General features: G+C 37.2%; 2 protein-coding genes across 3 annotated transcripts in view; one reads left to right on the top strand and one right to left on the bottom strand.

The window, feature by feature from the left end:
• SLC35B4 (solute carrier family 35 member B4) overlaps positions 1-19,890 on the top strand; it is an 85,377-nt gene that overhangs the window by 62,800 nt on the left and 2,687 nt on the right. Inside the window, exon 11 of one of the 2 annotated variants that reach the window (XR_008956474.1) lies at positions 9,151-12,494. The exons of the other annotated variant lie outside the window; for it this stretch is intronic. The gene's annotated coding sequence lies outside the window, so the exon portion shown is untranslated. Of the gene's footprint in view, positions 1-9,150; positions 12,495-19,890 lie in introns of those variants that run through there. 2 annotated transcript variants of the gene reach the window in all.
• Positions 17,098-19,890, bottom strand: part of LRGUK (leucine rich repeats and guanylate kinase domain containing) — a 106,438-nt gene continuing 103,645 nt past the window's right edge. The window contains exon 20 of the mRNA XM_057304556.1: positions 17,098-19,788. Coding sequence (XP_057160539.1) covers positions 19,658-19,788 — 131 coding nt within the window. The 3' untranslated portion in view covers positions 17,098-19,657. The remainder of the gene's footprint in view (positions 19,789-19,890) is intronic.

The following is a 19,890-nucleotide window of genomic DNA, read 5'->3' as shown; positions in this document are numbered from 1 at the left end:
AAATTTTTGCAAATAACTTAGGCAAATAATTCTAACAAATGTTAAAATTTTCTAAGCATCGTAACAGCTGTCAAGTTGCCCATAAATGATGCAATTACCCATAACTTATGTGTTCAGTCAGTTAAGGTTATAGAGGAATATTAGAAATTGGTTTAGTCCCAAATGGTACTCAGTGGGAAAAACAAAAAATAATTTTATTTCTACAACTTAAAAATGAAAATGAATAACTCACGTGTCAAGTGAGTTGTCTATTTTTCCAAAAAGTTATCTAGGAAAAACTGCCAAAAATGCTAGGAATGGGAAAATTTAAGAGGCAGAGTCTACCAGGAATTTCTGTATAACGTGATGGGTTGAGCTGACATGGATAGAGCCGCCTCTTGTTCCAAACAAGATATTTGAGGGGGGAAGTAACAAGGAAGGGAAGGAGGGAGGAAAAAGGAAAGGAGAAGAAGTAGGGTACAAATGAGAACATATTTGTAATATATATAACTGATAATGGATTAATATCCAGCATTTATAAAGAACTCTTAAAATCAGTAAGGAAAAGACAAACAACTGAAAAGAAGAACAGATGATATGAATAGTATTTCACAGAATTAAAAATACCCAATGGCCCCTAGACACGAAAGGATGGTCAATCTCATTCCTAATTAGGGTAATACATCCTAAAAGTAGAGTGATAGATCATGTTACTGACTGACACTGAAAAGTCAGAAAATAGCAAGTGTGGACAAGGGGTATATCAACAGGAACTGCAAATTGGTATAGCCGACTTGGAAGATAATTTGGCATGACCTTTTAAAGCTGAAAACGTGTCTATACTGGGACCAGAAATCACTCCTGGCTATACCTATAGAGAAACAGAATGCCTTTCCTTGCCTTTGCTGTTCTTTTTCTTTATCTGGCTTTCTCAGTCACATACTGATTGGGATTTTAAGCACTTGCCCCAATTACAAGCAAGTGGAGTTATTATTTAGGTAAAATTAGTGGCCCAAGCAAAATCTTTATTTAGCAGAACTTATGGTTAGATCAAGGGTTTTGCTCACAATTGGACGCCTGGGTGGCTCAGTCAGTTAAGCATCTGCTTTCGGCTCAGGTCATGATCCCAGGGTCCTGGGATCAAGCCCTGCATTGGGCTCCCTGCTCAGTGGGGAGGCTGCTTCTCACTATCCCTCTGCTGCTCCCCCTGCTTGTGCTCTTTCTGTCAAATAAATAAAATCTAAAAAAAAAAAAGAAAAAAAATTGCCACAATTTACAAGTACTGCAATTTCAGGGAATATTAGAGATTTTATTTATTTATTTGACAGAGAGAGAGAAGGAGCAGGGGGAGGAGCAGAGGGAGAGGGACAAGTAGACTCCGTGCTGAGCTTGGACCCCAATGTGGGCCTCAATCCCGTGATCCTGAGATCATGACCTGAGTAGAAACTAAGAGTCGGATGCTCAACTGACCGAGCCACCCAGGTGCCCCTCAGGAAATGCTAGATTGGATCTCTACACCTAATCTTAAAGTTCCAGTAAATAAAGAACTTAAATATTCCACAGTGCGCATTTGGTAGGAATTACTATTTCCTATAGGAGTTAGAGAATTTGAGATATGCATTAGGATAATAGAATTTTCAAGAGAACCTTATAAACTAGGGTGAAATTAGATTTGGGGCTTTAGTGTCTAGGATTCTAATTTAACATGCTATGGAATTCACCTCATCAAATTGCTGCACTAATCTCTCATGCCAACAACTGCTTGGGTTCATAAAAAACTGGGAGCTTTTCACATGTTAATAAATACGAGAAAATATAAAACCACAAACCTTTCTCTTCCTCCTTAAATGCAAGCAAGTGGTACGTGACCTTAGCTGAGCCATTGTGAATTGATGGAGGCATTCTAATTAGTGGATCAAATTGCTCTCATTTTTCACAGTTCTTGTTCAACAAAACTTGCTGCATATGCTTTTTGAAAAGGCAGTGATACCGTAGATTCTGGCTGGTGCTAGGCTGATTATTATACTAAGGACTTGTTCTGTATGTGTCAATTTCATCTTCTTTGTAAACAACTTCATTATCAACAGTTTGGGATTGGAGTGCTTTCATTAATCAGATACTTTAGGTTTTTATGCATGACCACTTTTCAGAAAAGTCTGAAAACAATACCATAGAATGCCTACGCATTTGGAGATCAAAGCAGCATATATTCAACTATGCAGTGTCTCTCCAACACTGTTATGAGAAATCTTTAAGGAGTTTAATGGGGTTTGGGAGAAGAGGATGTAGACAGTTTGATTCATGTCAAGCCAGGGAATTTTATCCTGCTGACTATGCCAACTGTCGAGGAGGAAGAAGTTCCTCTGCCCTTCAAGGTCCTTCCAGCTGGACTAAGAATCAGATTGACATGAGACAGATTAATAGGTGAAAATCAAATTTAATTTCTTAAGTATGGGCAATCCACACAGACATGTGATTCCAAAGGCAGTCAGGCAGAATGAGGTATATAGGGCATCCTGAACTAAGGAGAAGGGGTTGGGATCTGAGACTTTAAAGGCAAGGAATGCAATACATACACAGAAAGATGATAAAGAATGTTTGGTAAACACAGGTTTGCTGGGCCACTCAGAAACAATGGGACATAGAGGACTTCGACCACACCGGCCTTGTTATGTCCCTCCCTGTCTGCCACACCTAGTTCATATGACAATGTCCTTCTCTATCTGAAGCTCTCTTTCTGAAGCAGATCCTTTATCTAAATGATTTTTAGGCAGCTGAGGGAGAACTAAAGAGTTTTTCCTGAATCGGCTGGGGTTTAATTGCTTTTAATTTAAAAATACTCTTCATGCCAAAGTGGTCTATCTTGGGGTAGCCTTTTCTTGGCCCCTACAGGAGCAGATTATTCCCTAGGTACCCTCACATGCCTTCTCCCCCACCAGGGATTCTGCTTTACCCCTCCACTGTGAGAAAGGGCCCTGACCACAGAACAGTTGCTATTCACTGGCTTCCCGTCATGCCCTGGTTTTCGCTTTTCCCCCCATTCTCTTTTAGTCTTCAGGTTGTTTTAGTAAGGAGATAAATATGATGTGTATGTATAAATATATTATAAATATAAATATATATATTATATACAGAGATATGTCCTGTTTTTGTGGGTTTTTCCAGATCTATTTTTATTATTTTATTTTCTATTTATATTCTTATCCTGTTTTACAACTTATTTAATCTTTGGATATTTTGCCTTTTAAGATTTATCACTGCATGTTTTAATGTAACACTTTAAAAACACTTATTCTGAAATTTTATTTAAAAATTATTCTTTTAGGGATGCCTGGGTAGCTCAGTCATTTAAGCATCTAACTCTTGGTTTCAGCTCAGGTCAGGGTTGTGACCTGATCTCAGGGTTGTGAGACTGAGCCCTGCATCAGGCTCTGCACTAAGTGCAGAGTCTGTCTGAGATTCTTTCCCTCTCCCTCTCCTTCCCCTTCTGTCCCTCCTCCCACTGCCACATGTGTGCACACTCTAAAATAAATAAATAAAATCTTTAGGGATGCCTGGGTAGCTCAGTCATTGAGCATCTGCCTTCGGCTCATGTCATGGTTCCAGGGTTCTGGGATCGAGTCCCGCATTGGGCTCCTTGCTCAGCAGGGAGCCTTCTGCTCCCCCTGCTTGTGCTCTCTTGCTCGCTCACTCTCTGACAAATGAATAAATACAATCTTTAAAAAAAAAACTTTAAAAATTGTTCTTTTAATATCTCAAATGCTTTTCATTTAACAAGTCCAATATGGAAATTTGTCCACTATGGTATTTCTTATTTACTCTTCTTTTCCATTTGAGTTTTTATTTAATCTTGATTTCCTGGTTTTGAAATTCTTGTTCTTAAACTTTTAAGTATCTCACTAATTCAATTTTATATCCTTCTATATTTAAATTATTTTAGTACATTGTGTGAATAGAAATGGAAAAATTGACCCCACATGACCCACATGTAGAGTGATTATATAAATTAGTATCTACACTAGGATGCTTTTGAAAAGGAAAGTGTGCCCATTTATAATTTTGCTGGGACAACAGGCAAAGAGTGGGACAGCCCCAAACTAACTGGGACACTAGATCACTGAACCCACAGGACCAATTTTTAGGTGTTCCCTTACCCTAGCACTCCCAGGCACCATGAAACAGAGTAGTATAAGAGATCTTCCAAAATGGTTTTGCTAAAAATACTAATAAAAGTGAAAATAGCTATGTTTACAGAACATTTATCATTTGACAGATACTTTATGTAGACAATTCTGGAGGGAACAGAGTGCAAACTTCCCCTGAGGGAAGACGCAGCCTCTTTCCAAACCAAGACGGTACAGCTATTCAGTCTGCCCTTCCCATGCAGGGTGGGTGTTTGTGCGCAAACACGGTAGGCCCGGATGTCCTTGCCAACAACGTGCTACCACATCGTGCGCCACCACACCAGAGGGCAAGGTCAGAGGGAGGGTCTACTGGCAAGGATTTCTCAATAGCCCCAGCTGATTTGGCCAAAAAAAACAAAAACAAAACAAACAAAACACCCAAAAAACAAAAAACCCAAACATAACCATAGGGAAATGACATTAGAGGGGACCTGGGCATGCTGTCCTCTTGCTCTCTACCTTCCTCTAATCATATATTCTTATGTTTATTTGTGGTTTAACTCTTTTCTCCTATTGAAAAAAAGGAGTTTTCTGGTACATGCAATTCCTTCATTATGAGGAACCTGGAAAAGATGGATAATGCAAGAGTTAGCCCTAGCAGGGCTTCTTCATAAAATGGGAGAGCCCTATCTCTGACGGAACCCTAACTGCACAGCTGGGGCCCACTTAGATTGCCAGAAGTGTAGAGGGATCCATTCTATCTCCCCAAACAGACCTTGCCTGCCTCTGAGGAAAAGCTGGTCTCTTAAAATAATTATCACCACCATGTTTTATTGAATCTAAGATATTACAAATTGTAATATATAGCATCATTTTATATTCCACCAAGAAAGAAAAATAATGCTGCCAATTCAACTATGGCATGCCATCAATTTTAAAATGTGCCTTGATTTAAAGACATTAAAATGCAAAGAATGTGCCTCCTAGAATCAATATGTTTTTCCTTCGGTTTTCCATCACCTGATTATTAATTTTCTTTGAAGACCCGCCACAGGGGATTGGGGACTTGAGGCTGGAGACCTGCAGGCTACTGTACAGCCTGATTCATTACATCCCTTCACCCTGCCCCCACACCACTCCCAGTTCTGTGAAGTGAGATCTCCACCAGTCCCTCCATGACTGAGCCTGGCAGTTGAAGAAACAGAGTTGAGTAAATTGCCTAAGGTCAGGATGGCTTCACAGGTGAATTCTACCAAACGTTTAAAGAAGAGTAAATACCTTTTCTTCTAAAATTATTCCAAAAAAATAGAAAAGGTAGGAAAGCTTCCAAATTCATTCTATGAGGCCAGTATTACCCTGATACCAAAACCAGACAAAGACTCCACAAAAAAAGAAAACTACAGGCTGATATCTCTGAATCTAAACATAGATACAAAAATCCTCAAAAAAATATTAGTGAACTCAATCCAACAATACATTTAAAAAAATCATTCACCATAATCAAGTGGGATTTATCCCAGGGTTGCAACGGTGGTTCAATATTCACAAATCAATCAGCATGCTACATCACATTAACAAGAAAAAGGATAAAAACCATATGATCATCTCAATAGATGCAGAGAAAACAGCTGACAAGTTACAACATCCATTCATGATAGAAACTCTCAACAAAGTAGCTTAGAGGAAACATATCTCAACATAATAAAGGCCACATGTGACAAACCCACAGCTGACATCATTACATGGTGAAAACTGAGAGCTTTTCCCTAAGGTCAGGAACAAGACAAGGACGTGCACTCTCACCACTTTTATTCAGCATAGTACTGCAAGTCCTAACCACAGTGATCAGACAACAAAAAGAGAAGTCATCTAGATTGGTAAGGAAGAAGTGAACGTTTCACTACTTGCAGATGACATGATACTATACATAGAAAACCCTAAGAACTTTACCAAAAAACTACTAGAATAAATGAATTCAGTGAAGTAGGATACAAAATTAATATACATAAATCTATTGCATTTCTATACAGTAATAATGAAATAGCAAAAATTAAGAAAACAATCCCAATTACATTTGAACCAAAAATAATAAAATACCTAAGAATAAACAAGGAGGTGGAAGACCTGTACTCCCAAAACTAGAAAACATTGGTGAAAGAAATTGAAAATGACACAGACAATTGGATATTCCACATTCATGATTTTTAAGAATATTGTTAAAATGTCCATACTACCCAAAGCAATATACAGATTTAATGCAATCTCTACCAAAATACCAATAACATTTTTCACAGAACTAGAACAAATAATAGTAAAATTTGTATGGAAACACAAAAGACACCAATTAGCCAAAGCAATCTTGAGAAAGGAGAACAAAGCTGGAGGTATCATAATCCCAAATTTCAAGATATCCTACAAATCTGTAGTAATCAAAAACAGTACGGTACTGGCACAAAAACAGACACATAGATCAATGGAACAGAAAGTCTACAAATAAACCCATGCTTTTATGGTCAATTCATCTACGACCATGGAGGCAAGAATATGCAATGGGGAAAAGACAGTCTCTTTAACAAATAGTGTTGGGAAAAGTGGACAGCTACATGCAAAAGAATGAAACTGGACCACTTGCTTACACCATACACAAAAAGAAACTCAAGATGATTACAGAGGGCGCCTGGGTGGCTCAGCCTGTTAAGCGTCTGCCTTCGGCTCAGGTCATGATCCCAGGGTCCTGGGATTGAGCCCCGCATCGGGCTCCCTGCTCAGCAGGGAGTCTGCTTCTCCCCCTCCCTCTGCCCCTCCCTGCTTGTGCATGTGCTCTTTCTCTCAAATAAATAATAAATAAAATCTTTTAAAAAATGGATTATCAATCTAAGCATGAGACCTGAAACCATTAAACTCCTAGAAGAAAATATAGGCAGTGATCTCTTTGACATTAGCCAGAGAAACATTTTTCTACAAATGTCTCCTTAGGCAAGGGAAACAAAAGCAAAATTAAACTATTAAGACTCCACCAAAATAAAAAGCTTTTGCACAGTGAAGGAAACAATTAACAACATAAAAAGGCAACCTAGTGAATGGGAGAAGATACTTTCAAATGATGTATCTGACAAGGGGTAAATATTCAAAATATATAAAGAATTTATACAACTCAACACCAAAAAGACAACCTGCTTAAAAATGGGCAGAGGACCTGAATAGACATTTTTCCAAGGAACACATACGGATGGCCAACAGACACATGAAAAGATGCTCAACATCACTAATCATTAGGGAAATGCAAATCAAAATTGCAACGAGATATCACTTTACACCTGCCAGAAAGGCTAGAATCAAAAAGACAAGAAATACAAGTATTGGCGAGGATGTGGAGAAAAAGGAACCTACATGCACTGTTCGTGGGAACGCAAACTGGTGCGGCCACTGCGGAAAACAGTATGGAGGCTCCTCAGAAAGTTAAAAATAGAATCACCATATGATCTAGTAATTCCGCTACTCGGTATTTACTCAAAGAAAATGAAAACACTAAGTCAAAAAGACACATGCAACGTGTTTACTACAGCATTATTTACAATAGCCAAGCCACGGGAGGAGCCCAAGTGTCCATCGGTAGTGAAGGGATAAAGCAAATGTGGTGTATACACAATGGAATATTAGTCATAAAAAGAATGAGATTTTGCAATTCTCCAATAACATGGATGGATCTAGAGGGTATAATGCTAAGTGAAATAAGTCAGAGAAGGATAAATACCATATGATTTCCCTCATGTGGAATTTAAGAAACAAAGGAACAAAGAAAAAAAGAGACAAACAAAAAAACCAGACTCAAATACAGAGAACAAACTGGTGGTTGCCGGAGCGGAGCTGGGTCAGGCGATGGTGAAATAAATAAAGGAGATTAAAAGTGCACTTATCATGAGGAGCACTGAGAAATGTACAGAACTGGTGAATAATTATATTGTACACCTGAAACTAATGTAACACTGTATGTTAATTATAATTCAGTAAAAATATCGACTAAGGTCAGACTCCGAGCAAACGGCTGAATCAGCATTTGAACTCAGGAATTCTGACCGTAGTCTCACATTGCTATGCTATGGTGCCTTCCTAGTACTTAGAGCCTCTAAAAAAGTTGCTTTTGTTTGAGGGGGAGGGTGGCATGCAGGGATGGTGATTGGCTATTACACAGTCGACGCTGGAGGCCGTTACAAGAAATGGCTGTGTCAAACTCAAGACGATTTCATGCCTGTAAGGTGAAGAGCATGTGGTCCACGTTTACATGGTGCCCCCCCCACTTTGGGAGAACTAGGAACGAAAAGTCTCTGAAGTCTCACTCTACAGAAAAGCTGTACTGTTCCTGGGTAACCATTTGACTTCATCTTAAGGTCATTGTGAATCTCGAAACTGCTTCCTTCTTTACTGTGACCAACCAGGAAGCCTACTTTTGTGGCCACCTCTTAGAATTAGGGCTTGCCCTTGATATAGTAACCAGTCTTTTTTCTCTTTGCCCTAATATCCTTACTTTTTCATGTTCTGTCCACTTGAATTGCATGTACCCAAACTTCACGTCCTCAAACCTTTTTGGAACTCGGTGGTGTATGATACAGACATACATCTTCATGAGCTCTTGAAAATTTAATGCCTTCTAGAAATTGAAATGTAGGTTAATATGATGGCATATGAGCAACTACCTATCCTAACTTCCCATTCAATGAATTCTGAAAGATGCCCCCCCCTTAGAAAATCCAAACAAAACAACAATAACTAAAGTTAATTGGCCCTAGGAATAAAATCTAAATGTCAGCCCATATGCCCAAGTCCTGTTCTTATCCACTGAACGCGGCATCCTAGGAGAGCAGAAAGAAAAGAACAGAGAATATACCCTGGGTATAGAATAAATGTTAGAAAAATGTTAACAAGTTCAGTCACCTGTCACCTCTCATTTCTTCTACTGGAATACAGAAATCAAGCAGATTTCTTCCATTACTATGCACAACCATTTCTGAAATATTCTCCTTCCCTCACTTTCCCTTTGTGCCTTTAGATTAAGAACGTGACAGTGAGAAAATCATCATACACAACAATTGGTCATAAATACTGAAACTCCTGAAAAATCCAGAAAGAAATAAAAGAACCTAAATACTTAATATAAGGCCAAAGCAGCTCTTGAAGATTTATTTGGCAAAAAGAGGGGTAAGTTCCTATAAACTGAGTCCTAATTAAATTTATAATTACAGAGATGGGAAAGGATGGGGGAGGGGAATAAAAACATTTTAAACTCTATGATTACATAACAGAGTAGAGAAAAATATACCTTCCAAATCGCTAAAAGTGAAAAGAGCAAAATACGTAGCCAAAGACAAAAGCCAATAAGAGACACAGAAAAAAAAAAGTCTCAAACTCATCATAAAACATAAACCAAAGTGACGTAAGTAGGACCGAACTCATCGGTATTGAAAAGAAAATTATTTTGCTTCATAATTGAAGGAAAAGGCAGAGACTCTGAATGAGTTAAAGAACGTCCAACTGTATGCTTCTTACAACAGTGAAGCCAACATCAAATTACATAGAAAAAACATAAGAGAATAAAATGAATCAGGCAAATAAAAGCAAGAGGTGGTGCTGATACTATCAAAGGAAAGTTCAAAACAAAAAGGATTCAATGAAACAGAAAGGAGCCTTGCGCATCGAATAAGCCAAAATCCATAATTATAAATCGTTCTGAGCATCTATGCGTTGATTTACATACCCTCAACATTTATGTAGCAAATAACTAACTAGTATATAAGAAGAAAGAGATACACAAGTGCAGTGACGTACTAAAATGCCAGTGTCATCTGTGACAGAGCAAGTTGATAAAGAGGTCATATCCAGGTAGCTTAAATAATGTAAGTAGTAAAACTGAATGAGTAAATGTAGCAAAATTTTATACCACAGGCTTCCTTTTCAATTCCATGGATGATTTTTTAAAATTGAGCACATGCCAGGGCATAAAAAACAGGAATAAAGTTTACAAAATATAATGACATAAAACATATTTTCATTTCTTCATTATAATTCATTGAAACTAGAACTTAGAAGAAAAAAAAAACCTCTCAAAATAACTGTCAGGCCAATAAAACTCCAAACTGTGACGATAAACCCTTTAGAATTGCACTGTTCCATACAAGAGCCACTAGATACATGTGATTATTTATTCTAAATTAACTAAAACTAAAAATTCAGTTCCTTAATCACACTTTAGTCTTTAACCACATCTTAGTCACACCACAGCCACAGGGAGCTTGTGGCTGCCACCCTGGACAACGTAGATATTTCTATGTGTTTCCATCATCATAGAAAGCTCCAATGAACAACGTGACTTTTAGAAAATAGGATTATGATAATAAATGGGGACCAAATAGTTAATACCCAGTAGATATAGCTCTCACAAGAATGTAAGAGAAAACACTAACATTCCAGGATAAAAATGTAACAAAGACATGAATTAATAATTCATAAGAAGAAAATGTTAACCAAAAATAAGCCTATGAACATTAAACATAATAACATCGCTTTGCAACTCTCAAATTAGCAGTGATAAAAAATTATACTTTATACTGATTAGAGTGTGGTGAGTCACTCATAAACTGATGAAGGTAAATAATGAAAACTTTTGACAAAATCATTCTAGAAAGCCCCCACTCATTAGTCATTCTAGAAACCCCCAGTCCAGGAGCAGTGGTTCTGACACCTGGATATACACTGGAATCACTTGGGGGCCTTTAAGAAATACAATGTCTGAGCCTCCATACCCACAGATCCTTATTTCACCGGCCTGAGATGGAGCCTGGGCAGGGGTACTTTTCAAGCTTATGGAGAGTCCGATGCGCAGACCATGTTGAGAAGCATTAGTCTAGAGTTACAGAGATAGAGCTTCAGGGTCTGGGGCACAATAGAAACCTCATGTGAGTGTGGGGCTTTAAGAGCAGGGGCACTGAGGCCAACTGTTCGGCCTCCCATATAGAGCTACACCAGGCAGCCAGTCCCCGGAGTTCCCCATGTGCCCACGTGGAGGGAACTCATCAGGGAAAGAAGACTGTGTGGAGGTTAAAGCAGAGAGGGGCTCAGACAGTCCCCTGGCCCCAGAATGACACAAGGGAGAAGTTAGCTCATTATGTACTTTCATGAAGAGAACCGAAGTTACATAAACAAGAGGGTCGGCATACCTGGAGCGGCCAGAATGCTGGGGACGCAGCAGCAGCTGTATCGTGGAGCCTGGACAGTAGACAAGAAGGAAGGCTTTCATGTTAACGCAGAAAACAGATGCGCCCCCCCTCCACCCCCCACTCCATGTCTTGAAACTCTGTAACCCTCTGGAAGTTGGATGCAGTCCCAGGTGAAAAAGCAAGTGAGGAAAGATGGGATTGATTGAGACTGTCCTGAATTGACTGAGATTAAGATAAAGTTTCTTGCACTTTGGATTTGAGCTTAAAATTAAGAGTTTAAGGTCTGAGGTATTCTTACTTGCTACACATTCATGACCTATGTACTCACTGCAAGAATCCCAGACAGTGCTCCTGTTGTCATCCTGCTTTTACAGATGGTAATGCTTTGATTCAATTGAAAATAATTTGCATTTCTAACACTTTTTGCTTTACATACTTTGATATTATAGGACTCAATTCATAAGGGCTCATGACTGTTATATCTTAGTAATGAGATGCACCTGGTTTAACGTAAAGGGTGTTTTATGTATCATTTAATGATTTTTGTCCTGACTTCTTAGATTATATTATATATTCAACTTGTGTTATTTGTGTGATGTTACTTTTGATGCTTCTATAAGCATTTCTTTTATGTACCACTAATTTTTTTTTTTTTTTTTTTTTTTTTACAGTCAGCAGGTAATCCAGGAAGGGAAGGAGGGAGGGAAGAAAGGGAAGCAACAGAAACTCAATTGTTTGAATATTATAATTAATATGATTAAATTAATACATACCTCAATTTTTTGTACCCTACGGAGAAAACCCCTTCTTTTCTGTACTCACTAATGGTAAAATTCATAGTAAACTGGGAATTAAATGAAACATTTTTTTCTAAAGAAGTTTATCTGCCAAAAATCTATAGCAAATCTCACATCTATGAGTAAAGGATTATACGTATTTTTTTAAAAATCAGAAGTGAGATTAGAATGTCCACTATCAATTTCTTCTATTCAACATTATGTTGGAGGTTCTCTCCAGGGCAGTTTTTTGAAAGAAAAAACATGAGAATGAAAAAAGAGAATAATAACAGGAATAGAAAGAGGAAAAAATGGCATTTTTGATATTACCTGGATGGAAATCCTGAAATAATCTACAAGTATATTATTAGAATAAGTACCCATGATTTCTATATTCTAGTCGCAGAAAATATAATCAAAGAATATTCCATTTATAAGAACCAAAAAAAAAGTACCTAGGAATAAATCTCAATCTTGCTAACGATCCGTACGCTCTTTACGAGAAAATTATACAACTTAAAGAAAACCTACACAAACAGAGCATGTTTACAGACAGAGGTATCCAATATCATAAAGAAGACAAGCCTCCTCAAATTTATGAATTCAGTGCAATTTTAATCAACTGCAAGCAAGGGCATTTGTAGGGTTTGAAAAACAAATAATTCTAAAATTACTTGGAAAAGCAAATGGCAAAGAAGAGCCAAGATAATTTTAAAGAATATGGAAGTACACAACTTGTCCTACTATGTTGTAAGTCTTATTACAAATATGTTAAATGCTAACTAATGAATCATTGGACACTACATCAAAAACTAATGATGTACTGTATGTTGGCTAATTGAATTAAAATTTAAAAAATATTGGCAATAACATAAGTAAAGGGCACATGGTCAAGGTAACTATTGTTATGTGGCAAGTACACGTACCTCGCTTTAAGGAGCTGATGGAATGGAGAGCAGACTCTGGATTAGGAATGGAGAGACCTGGATTCAAATCCTGACAGTGCTGATCATTTGTTAAGCAATAAAAATTATTTTTCTTTCAAAAACAAAACAAATATATAGTAAATAAAAGAGTGAGTTAGAGGAAAGAGCCCAGAAAGAGCCCCAAGCATTTATGAAAACAATTTATGAAAGAAATGGATTTATGGATTAGAGAGAAAAAGGGATGGGACAACTGGAAAAAAATTCATTCCTACCTCATGTCATATACAAAAATCCAAAAAAGCAAAATTAAAAAACAAAATTTTTTTGTTTGAATTTAGAAGAATATCTAGGAGATTTTATTTATGACTAGGGGATAGGGAGGGAATTCATAAGACATAAAAATAAAAGGTACCGGTCATAAAAAAAAACACTGACAAATTTAGCCATATTAAAAACTTTTATTCATTCAAAGATACAATTTTAATAAAAAGTGTAAAGACAAGACACAGCCTTGGAAAATACATCTGTAATACACATAGTTAACAATGAATTAACTACCAGAATTCTGAAATAAATCCCACAAATTGATAAGAAAAATAGAGTAATCCAACATAAAACTAGGCGAAACATATAAATAGGCAATTCACAGAAGAGCCATACGTGCCAATAAACTTATAAAAAATGTTCAACTTTACTAATTGGAGAAATTCAAATTAAATACAAAAATGAATTTATATTAGCAGCCATTGGATTAGCAATTAAAAAGATTGTCAATTCCAACCCCAAGATGCAGGAAAATGGGGACTTTCTTAGATGTTGGTGAAGGCATATTAGAGTAACCGATGTGGGACTATCTGGTTAAGTTAAAGATTTGCATAAACACAGCAGTTCAACGCCTGGACATGAATGTTTTTGGTTTTTTTTTTAGACAAGAATGTTTTTAGCTGCATACTTTGTAATAGAAAAAAAAGGAAGCAAATTCAGCATTCATCAACAGGGAAATCGTTAAACTGTGGATAGTCTTACTGTGAGATATTACATGATAGTGAAAAAATTAAAACTAAAACAACACTATCTACATGGATTAATTCCACACACGTAATGTGGAGAACAAAGTTAATTGCTGAATATATACAGTATAATATGAAGTTTAAATCATGAACAAAAGTATATACTGTTCAGGATAAATACGTATGTACAGAAGTCTTTCTCAAGTTGAGGAAATCCTCCTCTGTTCCCAGATTTTTTTTTTTAAGATTTTATTTATTCATTTGACAGAGAGACAGCCAGCAAGAGAGGGAACACAAGCAGGGGGAGTGGGAGAGGAAGAAGCATGCTCCCAGCGGAGAGCAGGGAGCCCGATGTGGGGCTCGATGTCAGGACTCTGGGATCACGCCCTGAGCCGAAGGCAGACGCTTAACGACTGAGCCACCCAGGCGCCCCTGTTCCCAGAATTTTATCATGAGAAGGTGCTGGACTTTGTCAAATACTTTTTCTGCATCACCTGATGTGATCATTGATTTTTCTTATTTAGCCCGTTATTAGAGTGGATTACATTGGCTGCTTTCAACTACTGAACCAAGCTTGCATTCCTGGGATAAACCCCACTTGGTCCTAGTGTGTAATTCTTTTTATGTATTGAATTTTATTTGTTAATATTTGTTAAGGATTTTTGCAGCTATTCATAAGCGATATTAGTTTGCAGTTTTCTTTCTTTGTATGGCCTGTCTGATTTGGTATCAGGATAACATTAGCCTCATAAAATAAGCTGGAAACCTACCTTCCTTTTCTCTTTTCTGGAAGAGACTGTATAGCATTGGTATGAATTCTTCTGTAAACCTTTGGTGGAATTCTCCAATGAAAGCATCTGGGCCTGGAGGTTTCTTTTTCAAAATTCAATTATCAATTCAATTCAGCTTAATTCTTCAGTTTCTTTAATATATTTATGGGGTTACTCAAATAATCTATCCCATAGTGTGTGAGCTGTGTTTTATTTTGAGGTATTGGTCCATTTACGTTGTGAAATATTTGTCTGTAGAGTTGTTTGGAGTATTTTCTTACTGCCCTTTGATGTCTGTAGAGTCTGTGGTCTCATCCCATTTCACTTCCAATATTGGTAATTTATGTCTTCTCTTTTTTGTCAGTTTTACAAGAGAGGGGTTGGCAATTTTACCGATCTTTTTGAAGGACCACCTTTTTGTTTAATTTTTCTCTATTGTTTTTCTGTTTTCATTTTCAATGATTTCTGTTCTTATCTTCATTATTTGCTCCTGCTTACTTTGGGTTTATTTTGCTCTTTTTCTAGATTCTTGAGGTAGGAGCTTCTTGATTTAAAAATCCTCTGCTTTTCTAACGTATGCAGTTAGTGCCATACATTTCCCTTTCAGCACTGACTTGGCTGCATCTCACAAATTGATGTGGTGTATTTCACTTTCATTTAGTTTGATGTATTTTTAAATTTCCTTGAGAGTTTCTCATAGACCCATGGGTTATATAGGAGTAGGCCGCTTGTTTCCAGATGTCTAGAGATTTTTCTGTTATCTTCTCATTATTCTAGTTTGGTTCTATTCAATGTGGTCAGAGAACATACATTGTATGATTTCATCTCTGTAAATTTGTTAAAGTTTCTCTCCTCATATGTAATACACCTCTCTGTCTCTGGTAAAAATTTCCGCGCTGAAGCCTACTTTATGTGATGCTAATCACCACTCCTGCTTTCTTTTGACTAACGTTTGCATGATATATGCAAACATGTTTCTATCCTTTTACTTTTGGCCAGCCTGCCTTGTTAAATTTCAAGTGAGTTTCTTGTAGATAGCATATAATTGGGTCACATTTTAAAATCTACTCTGCCAACATCTGCCTTAATTGGTGTATTTAGACCATTTACTCTAATGTTAATTGCTATTACATAAGGGCTTAAGGCTGATTTTGGTTTTTTACTTTTCAGTTCTTTGTTTTCTTTTTCCTGCCTTCTCATGTGTCACTGAAATGTTTTTAAAACTCTATTTTTATTTATCTATAGTATTTCTTGTATCTCACAAAGTAGCCTTGTTAGTAGTGTTCTAGGTATTACATTACTCATAGGATTTATCACACAGTCTACCAGTGTTAACATTTTAACAGTTCGAGAGAAATGTAGAAAGCTTACCTCCCTTTAAGTCTTTTCATTCCTGCATAATTGCCTTAAATTATACATAATTTCTACACATATTGAGAATCACAGTAGATGATATCATTTTTCCTCAATCATCAAATCTAAGAAATTCAAGATGAAAAAGAACTTCTTTTATATTAATCCATATTTTTACTTTATTGTTCCTTTTCCTTCCTGTTGTTCCAAATTTCCTTCTTTTATCATTTTCATTCTGTTTCAAAAATGTTCCTTAGCCATTCCTTTAGGATATAGGTCTGCTGGCAACATAGTCTCTTTGTTTTCCTTCCACCTGAGAATGTCTTGATTTCCCCTTCCTGCCTAAAGGACACTTTCAATGAATACAGAATTCTAGATTAACAGGTTTTTTTTTTTTTCTTTTAGCACTTGAAAATGTTGATCTACTTCCATGGTTTCTGGTGGTACCATGATTTCTGATAAGAAATCCACTATCATTTGGTTTGTTATTTCCCATAATTACGATGTTTTCTCTTTCATTGCTTTAGGATATTTTTCTTTGTCCTTAGTTTTCAAAAGTTTGATTATGCTATGTCTTGTTGAAAATTTATTTGTGTTTATCCCTGTCTGGGTTTCATCATCTTCTTGAATTTATAGATTTTTGGTTTTTGCCAAATTTGGGGAATTTTCAGTCATTATTTGTTTGAATACTTTTTCAGTTGCATACTCTTTTTTGCTTTCCTGGATCACTAATGACATAAACATTAGATTTTTCATATAGTCCTACATGTCTCTAGAGATCATTTTGTCTTTCAGTCTATTTTCTTTCTGTTGTTCAGATTGGGTAATTTCAAGCTCTGTCTTCAAGCTCTTTGGCTTTTCCCCCTGTCCTATCCATTTTACTATTGAGTCCATCCAGTGAGTTGTTCAGGTATAAAATTTCCATTTGGTTCTTCTTTACATCTTCTATTTATTTGCTAAATTTTTTCTTTTCTTTTTTTTGGGCTGAGATTGTCTGCCTTTTTCATTTTTTTCAATTGTGTTTATAATTGCTTCTTGAAGCAGTTTTATGATAGCTGCTTTAAAATCCATCAGATCACTCCAGCATCTGTTTCACCTTGGCATTGGCATATGTTGATTATCTTTTCTCATTCAAGGTGAAGTTTTCCTGATTCTTGATGAGTTTTGTTTTTCTTTTTTTTAACTGTATCTTGGACATTTGGGAGAGTATATTGTGAAAGTCTGGGTCTTATTTAAATCTTCTTAGCGTACCTTCTCTGACACCATGCTAGTGGGGAAGGGGACACTGACTCATTCTTGCCAGGTAGAAGTGGAAATCTAAACCCTCCACTTGGCCTCTCTCGACACTTGGGGTAGGAAAAGGCGGAATGATGCCTTACTGATACTGGGTGGGGTAGAAGTTTAGGGTCCCCACTAGGCCTTCACCAACATCATCTTGGCTCAGATGTTGATTATCTTTTCTTATTCAAATTGAAGTTTTCCTGATTCTTGATGAATTCATTCTTTCTTTCTTTTCTCTTTCTTTTCTTTTCTTTCTTTTTCACCTATATCTTGAACATTTGGGGTAGTATGTTATGAGAATATGGATCTTATTTAAATTTTCTGTTCCCCACATGGCCTCCACTGACACTGGAAGAAGGCAGGTCAGTGGTGAAAGTCCTGGATCTCCACAAGACCTTCTCTGACACCACCCTGATGGGAAGGGAAAGAAGTGCCTCATTACTGTCGGGTAGGGAATGGAAGTCCAGGTCCCTACGTAGCCTTCAATGACACTGTGGGAGGGGGTTCTCATTAATATTGGGGAGCGTTGCAGATCCTGGCTCTCCACAAGAACTTCTCTGACACTATCCCTGCAGGGAGGAGGAAGGAAACCTCATTATAGCCAGAAAAGTCTTTGCTGACAGTGTAGGGAAAAAACGTAGGGCCACAGTTTCACCTATGGTGTTTGACTAAAGTAAGGCAGTTATTGTCTAAAAGTTTTCTGTCTTGCTAGGCTGCCCCTTTCCTAGTCCTTTAGCTAGAGAGAGCAGGCTTTCTGCTGAGATCTGTGGTCTTTACTGTTAATGTTTTGGGATTATAGCTTTCAAGCACCCAGTTTAGGATATTTGAGCTAAAAAAGAAACGCAGGGAACTCACCTCGGTGTTGTTACTCAGGTCCCAAGGTCCCCAGCTGGCTTGCCTTCTTCCTTCCACTTCTCAATCTTATGTTTGTTTTAGATACAATTTCTAGGATTTGACTGTATTTCGTGGAAGAAATAGGAAGAAGTGCATCTGCTCCATGTTGTCTGAAATTGGAACTCTTATTTTTATATCTTCTGGTGTTTCTAAAATATTTCATAATAACTTTTTAAAAGATTAGTTGATGCTGGTGAATGTTAAAGTATCCCACTCTCAGCCTCCTCACTGGTCTAGAGAGAACCAACTCTCTTTTCCTGCTCAGCCTTGTCCTTTTCTTCAGGTTCCCCCCTTCCATCCCCTCCCACCAGCCCCAAGAAAAGAACTTTAAGCAGCTTCTGTTGAGAACAGGGCTAGTGGCAGACAGAAGCCAATAGCAAATCAGGTAACATCCAAATTTGATCATGAGAAAAAGGGTTATTAAAGGGGGTTTTAATATTTTTAAAAGGGAAGTCATTACAGGGTTTTGGTATTTTAAATATTTAACAATTAGTACAGTACTACATGAAGGCTCTTGCTCCCATGAATCATCCTGCACAGAGGATTCAGAGAAGAGACCATCTACCAATCCAAAGAGATGTGTCTCAATATTTCAAGAACCAGGATAGTCTTACTGGCACATATCAGCTGAATACCAGCCTTACCTGTAACTACCCAATGTTTTTTTCTGCCAATAGTAGACAGTGAAGCTATAAAGATGAAGAAAGTTGTTTAGAAATATTTCTAAGACAAGCAGTACATAATCAGAGTCAGGAAAGGGTGAACTAAAAGAAATATCTGATAATTCCTATTCCTTCATATTGCTAAAGCAACTCAAAAACCATGAAAAAATACATTAATTAATTCCCTTTGAGAGATGCAGTTGAGATCCTGCTGGTCACAAGTTAAATGGAAATCTACAAGCCTTTCATAAGCAGAAGAACAAAATATTTCAATCCCCTAGGGTACACACTAATGTTATAAATGGATGCACTGAAATTTCAAAAGCAGAATCCCAGTTGGATATATCCAGAAATCACTATGCACACAGCAATGCAGAGATCTTGGGAGAGTTTGCCATCTGATATTTCAGAGCAGGAAGCAGCTGGAAAAATCATTAAGAGATACAAGAAAAACTGAAATTGCATTTCTAAAAGCTAAGAATAATTTACATTCAAAAAAGACACTATTCGAGAATCACAAAAGAAATTGATTGAGAGAATTAAGGCATATAGAACATTCTTTTGTAGGTAGTTGGTTGAGTGGGCGACAGGATCCATAAACAGGTAAGACAAAGGGATGGGACATGATCAGAACAAGTTTTGTGTGTTAAGACCAAATGTCAACTACTGGTCTACTTGCGGCCCTGAGGGATTGGAGGGAGGATGAGTTTGGTGTTGAAACCTGGGTGGCTGATGACCGAGACCGTGTGTCTTCTGTGTTGGACAGACCCTCTGTCACATGGAAGTGACTGTTCACATAGCTCTGTAAAAGATTAAGAAAAAAAAAAAGAGTACATAGAGTTAACCTCTTGGTACACAAGAGATTTGTTTACAAAGAAAATAAACATTGCAATACTGTAAGCCC

Source organism: Ursus arctos, unplaced genomic scaffold, assembly GCF_023065955.2.
Source record: "Ursus arctos isolate Adak ecotype North America unplaced genomic scaffold, UrsArc2.0 scaffold_3, whole genome shotgun sequence".
Lineage (NCBI taxonomy): Eukaryota > Metazoa > Chordata > Mammalia > Carnivora > Ursidae > Ursus > Ursus arctos.
This window is presented reverse-complemented; position numbering and strand designations above follow the sequence as displayed.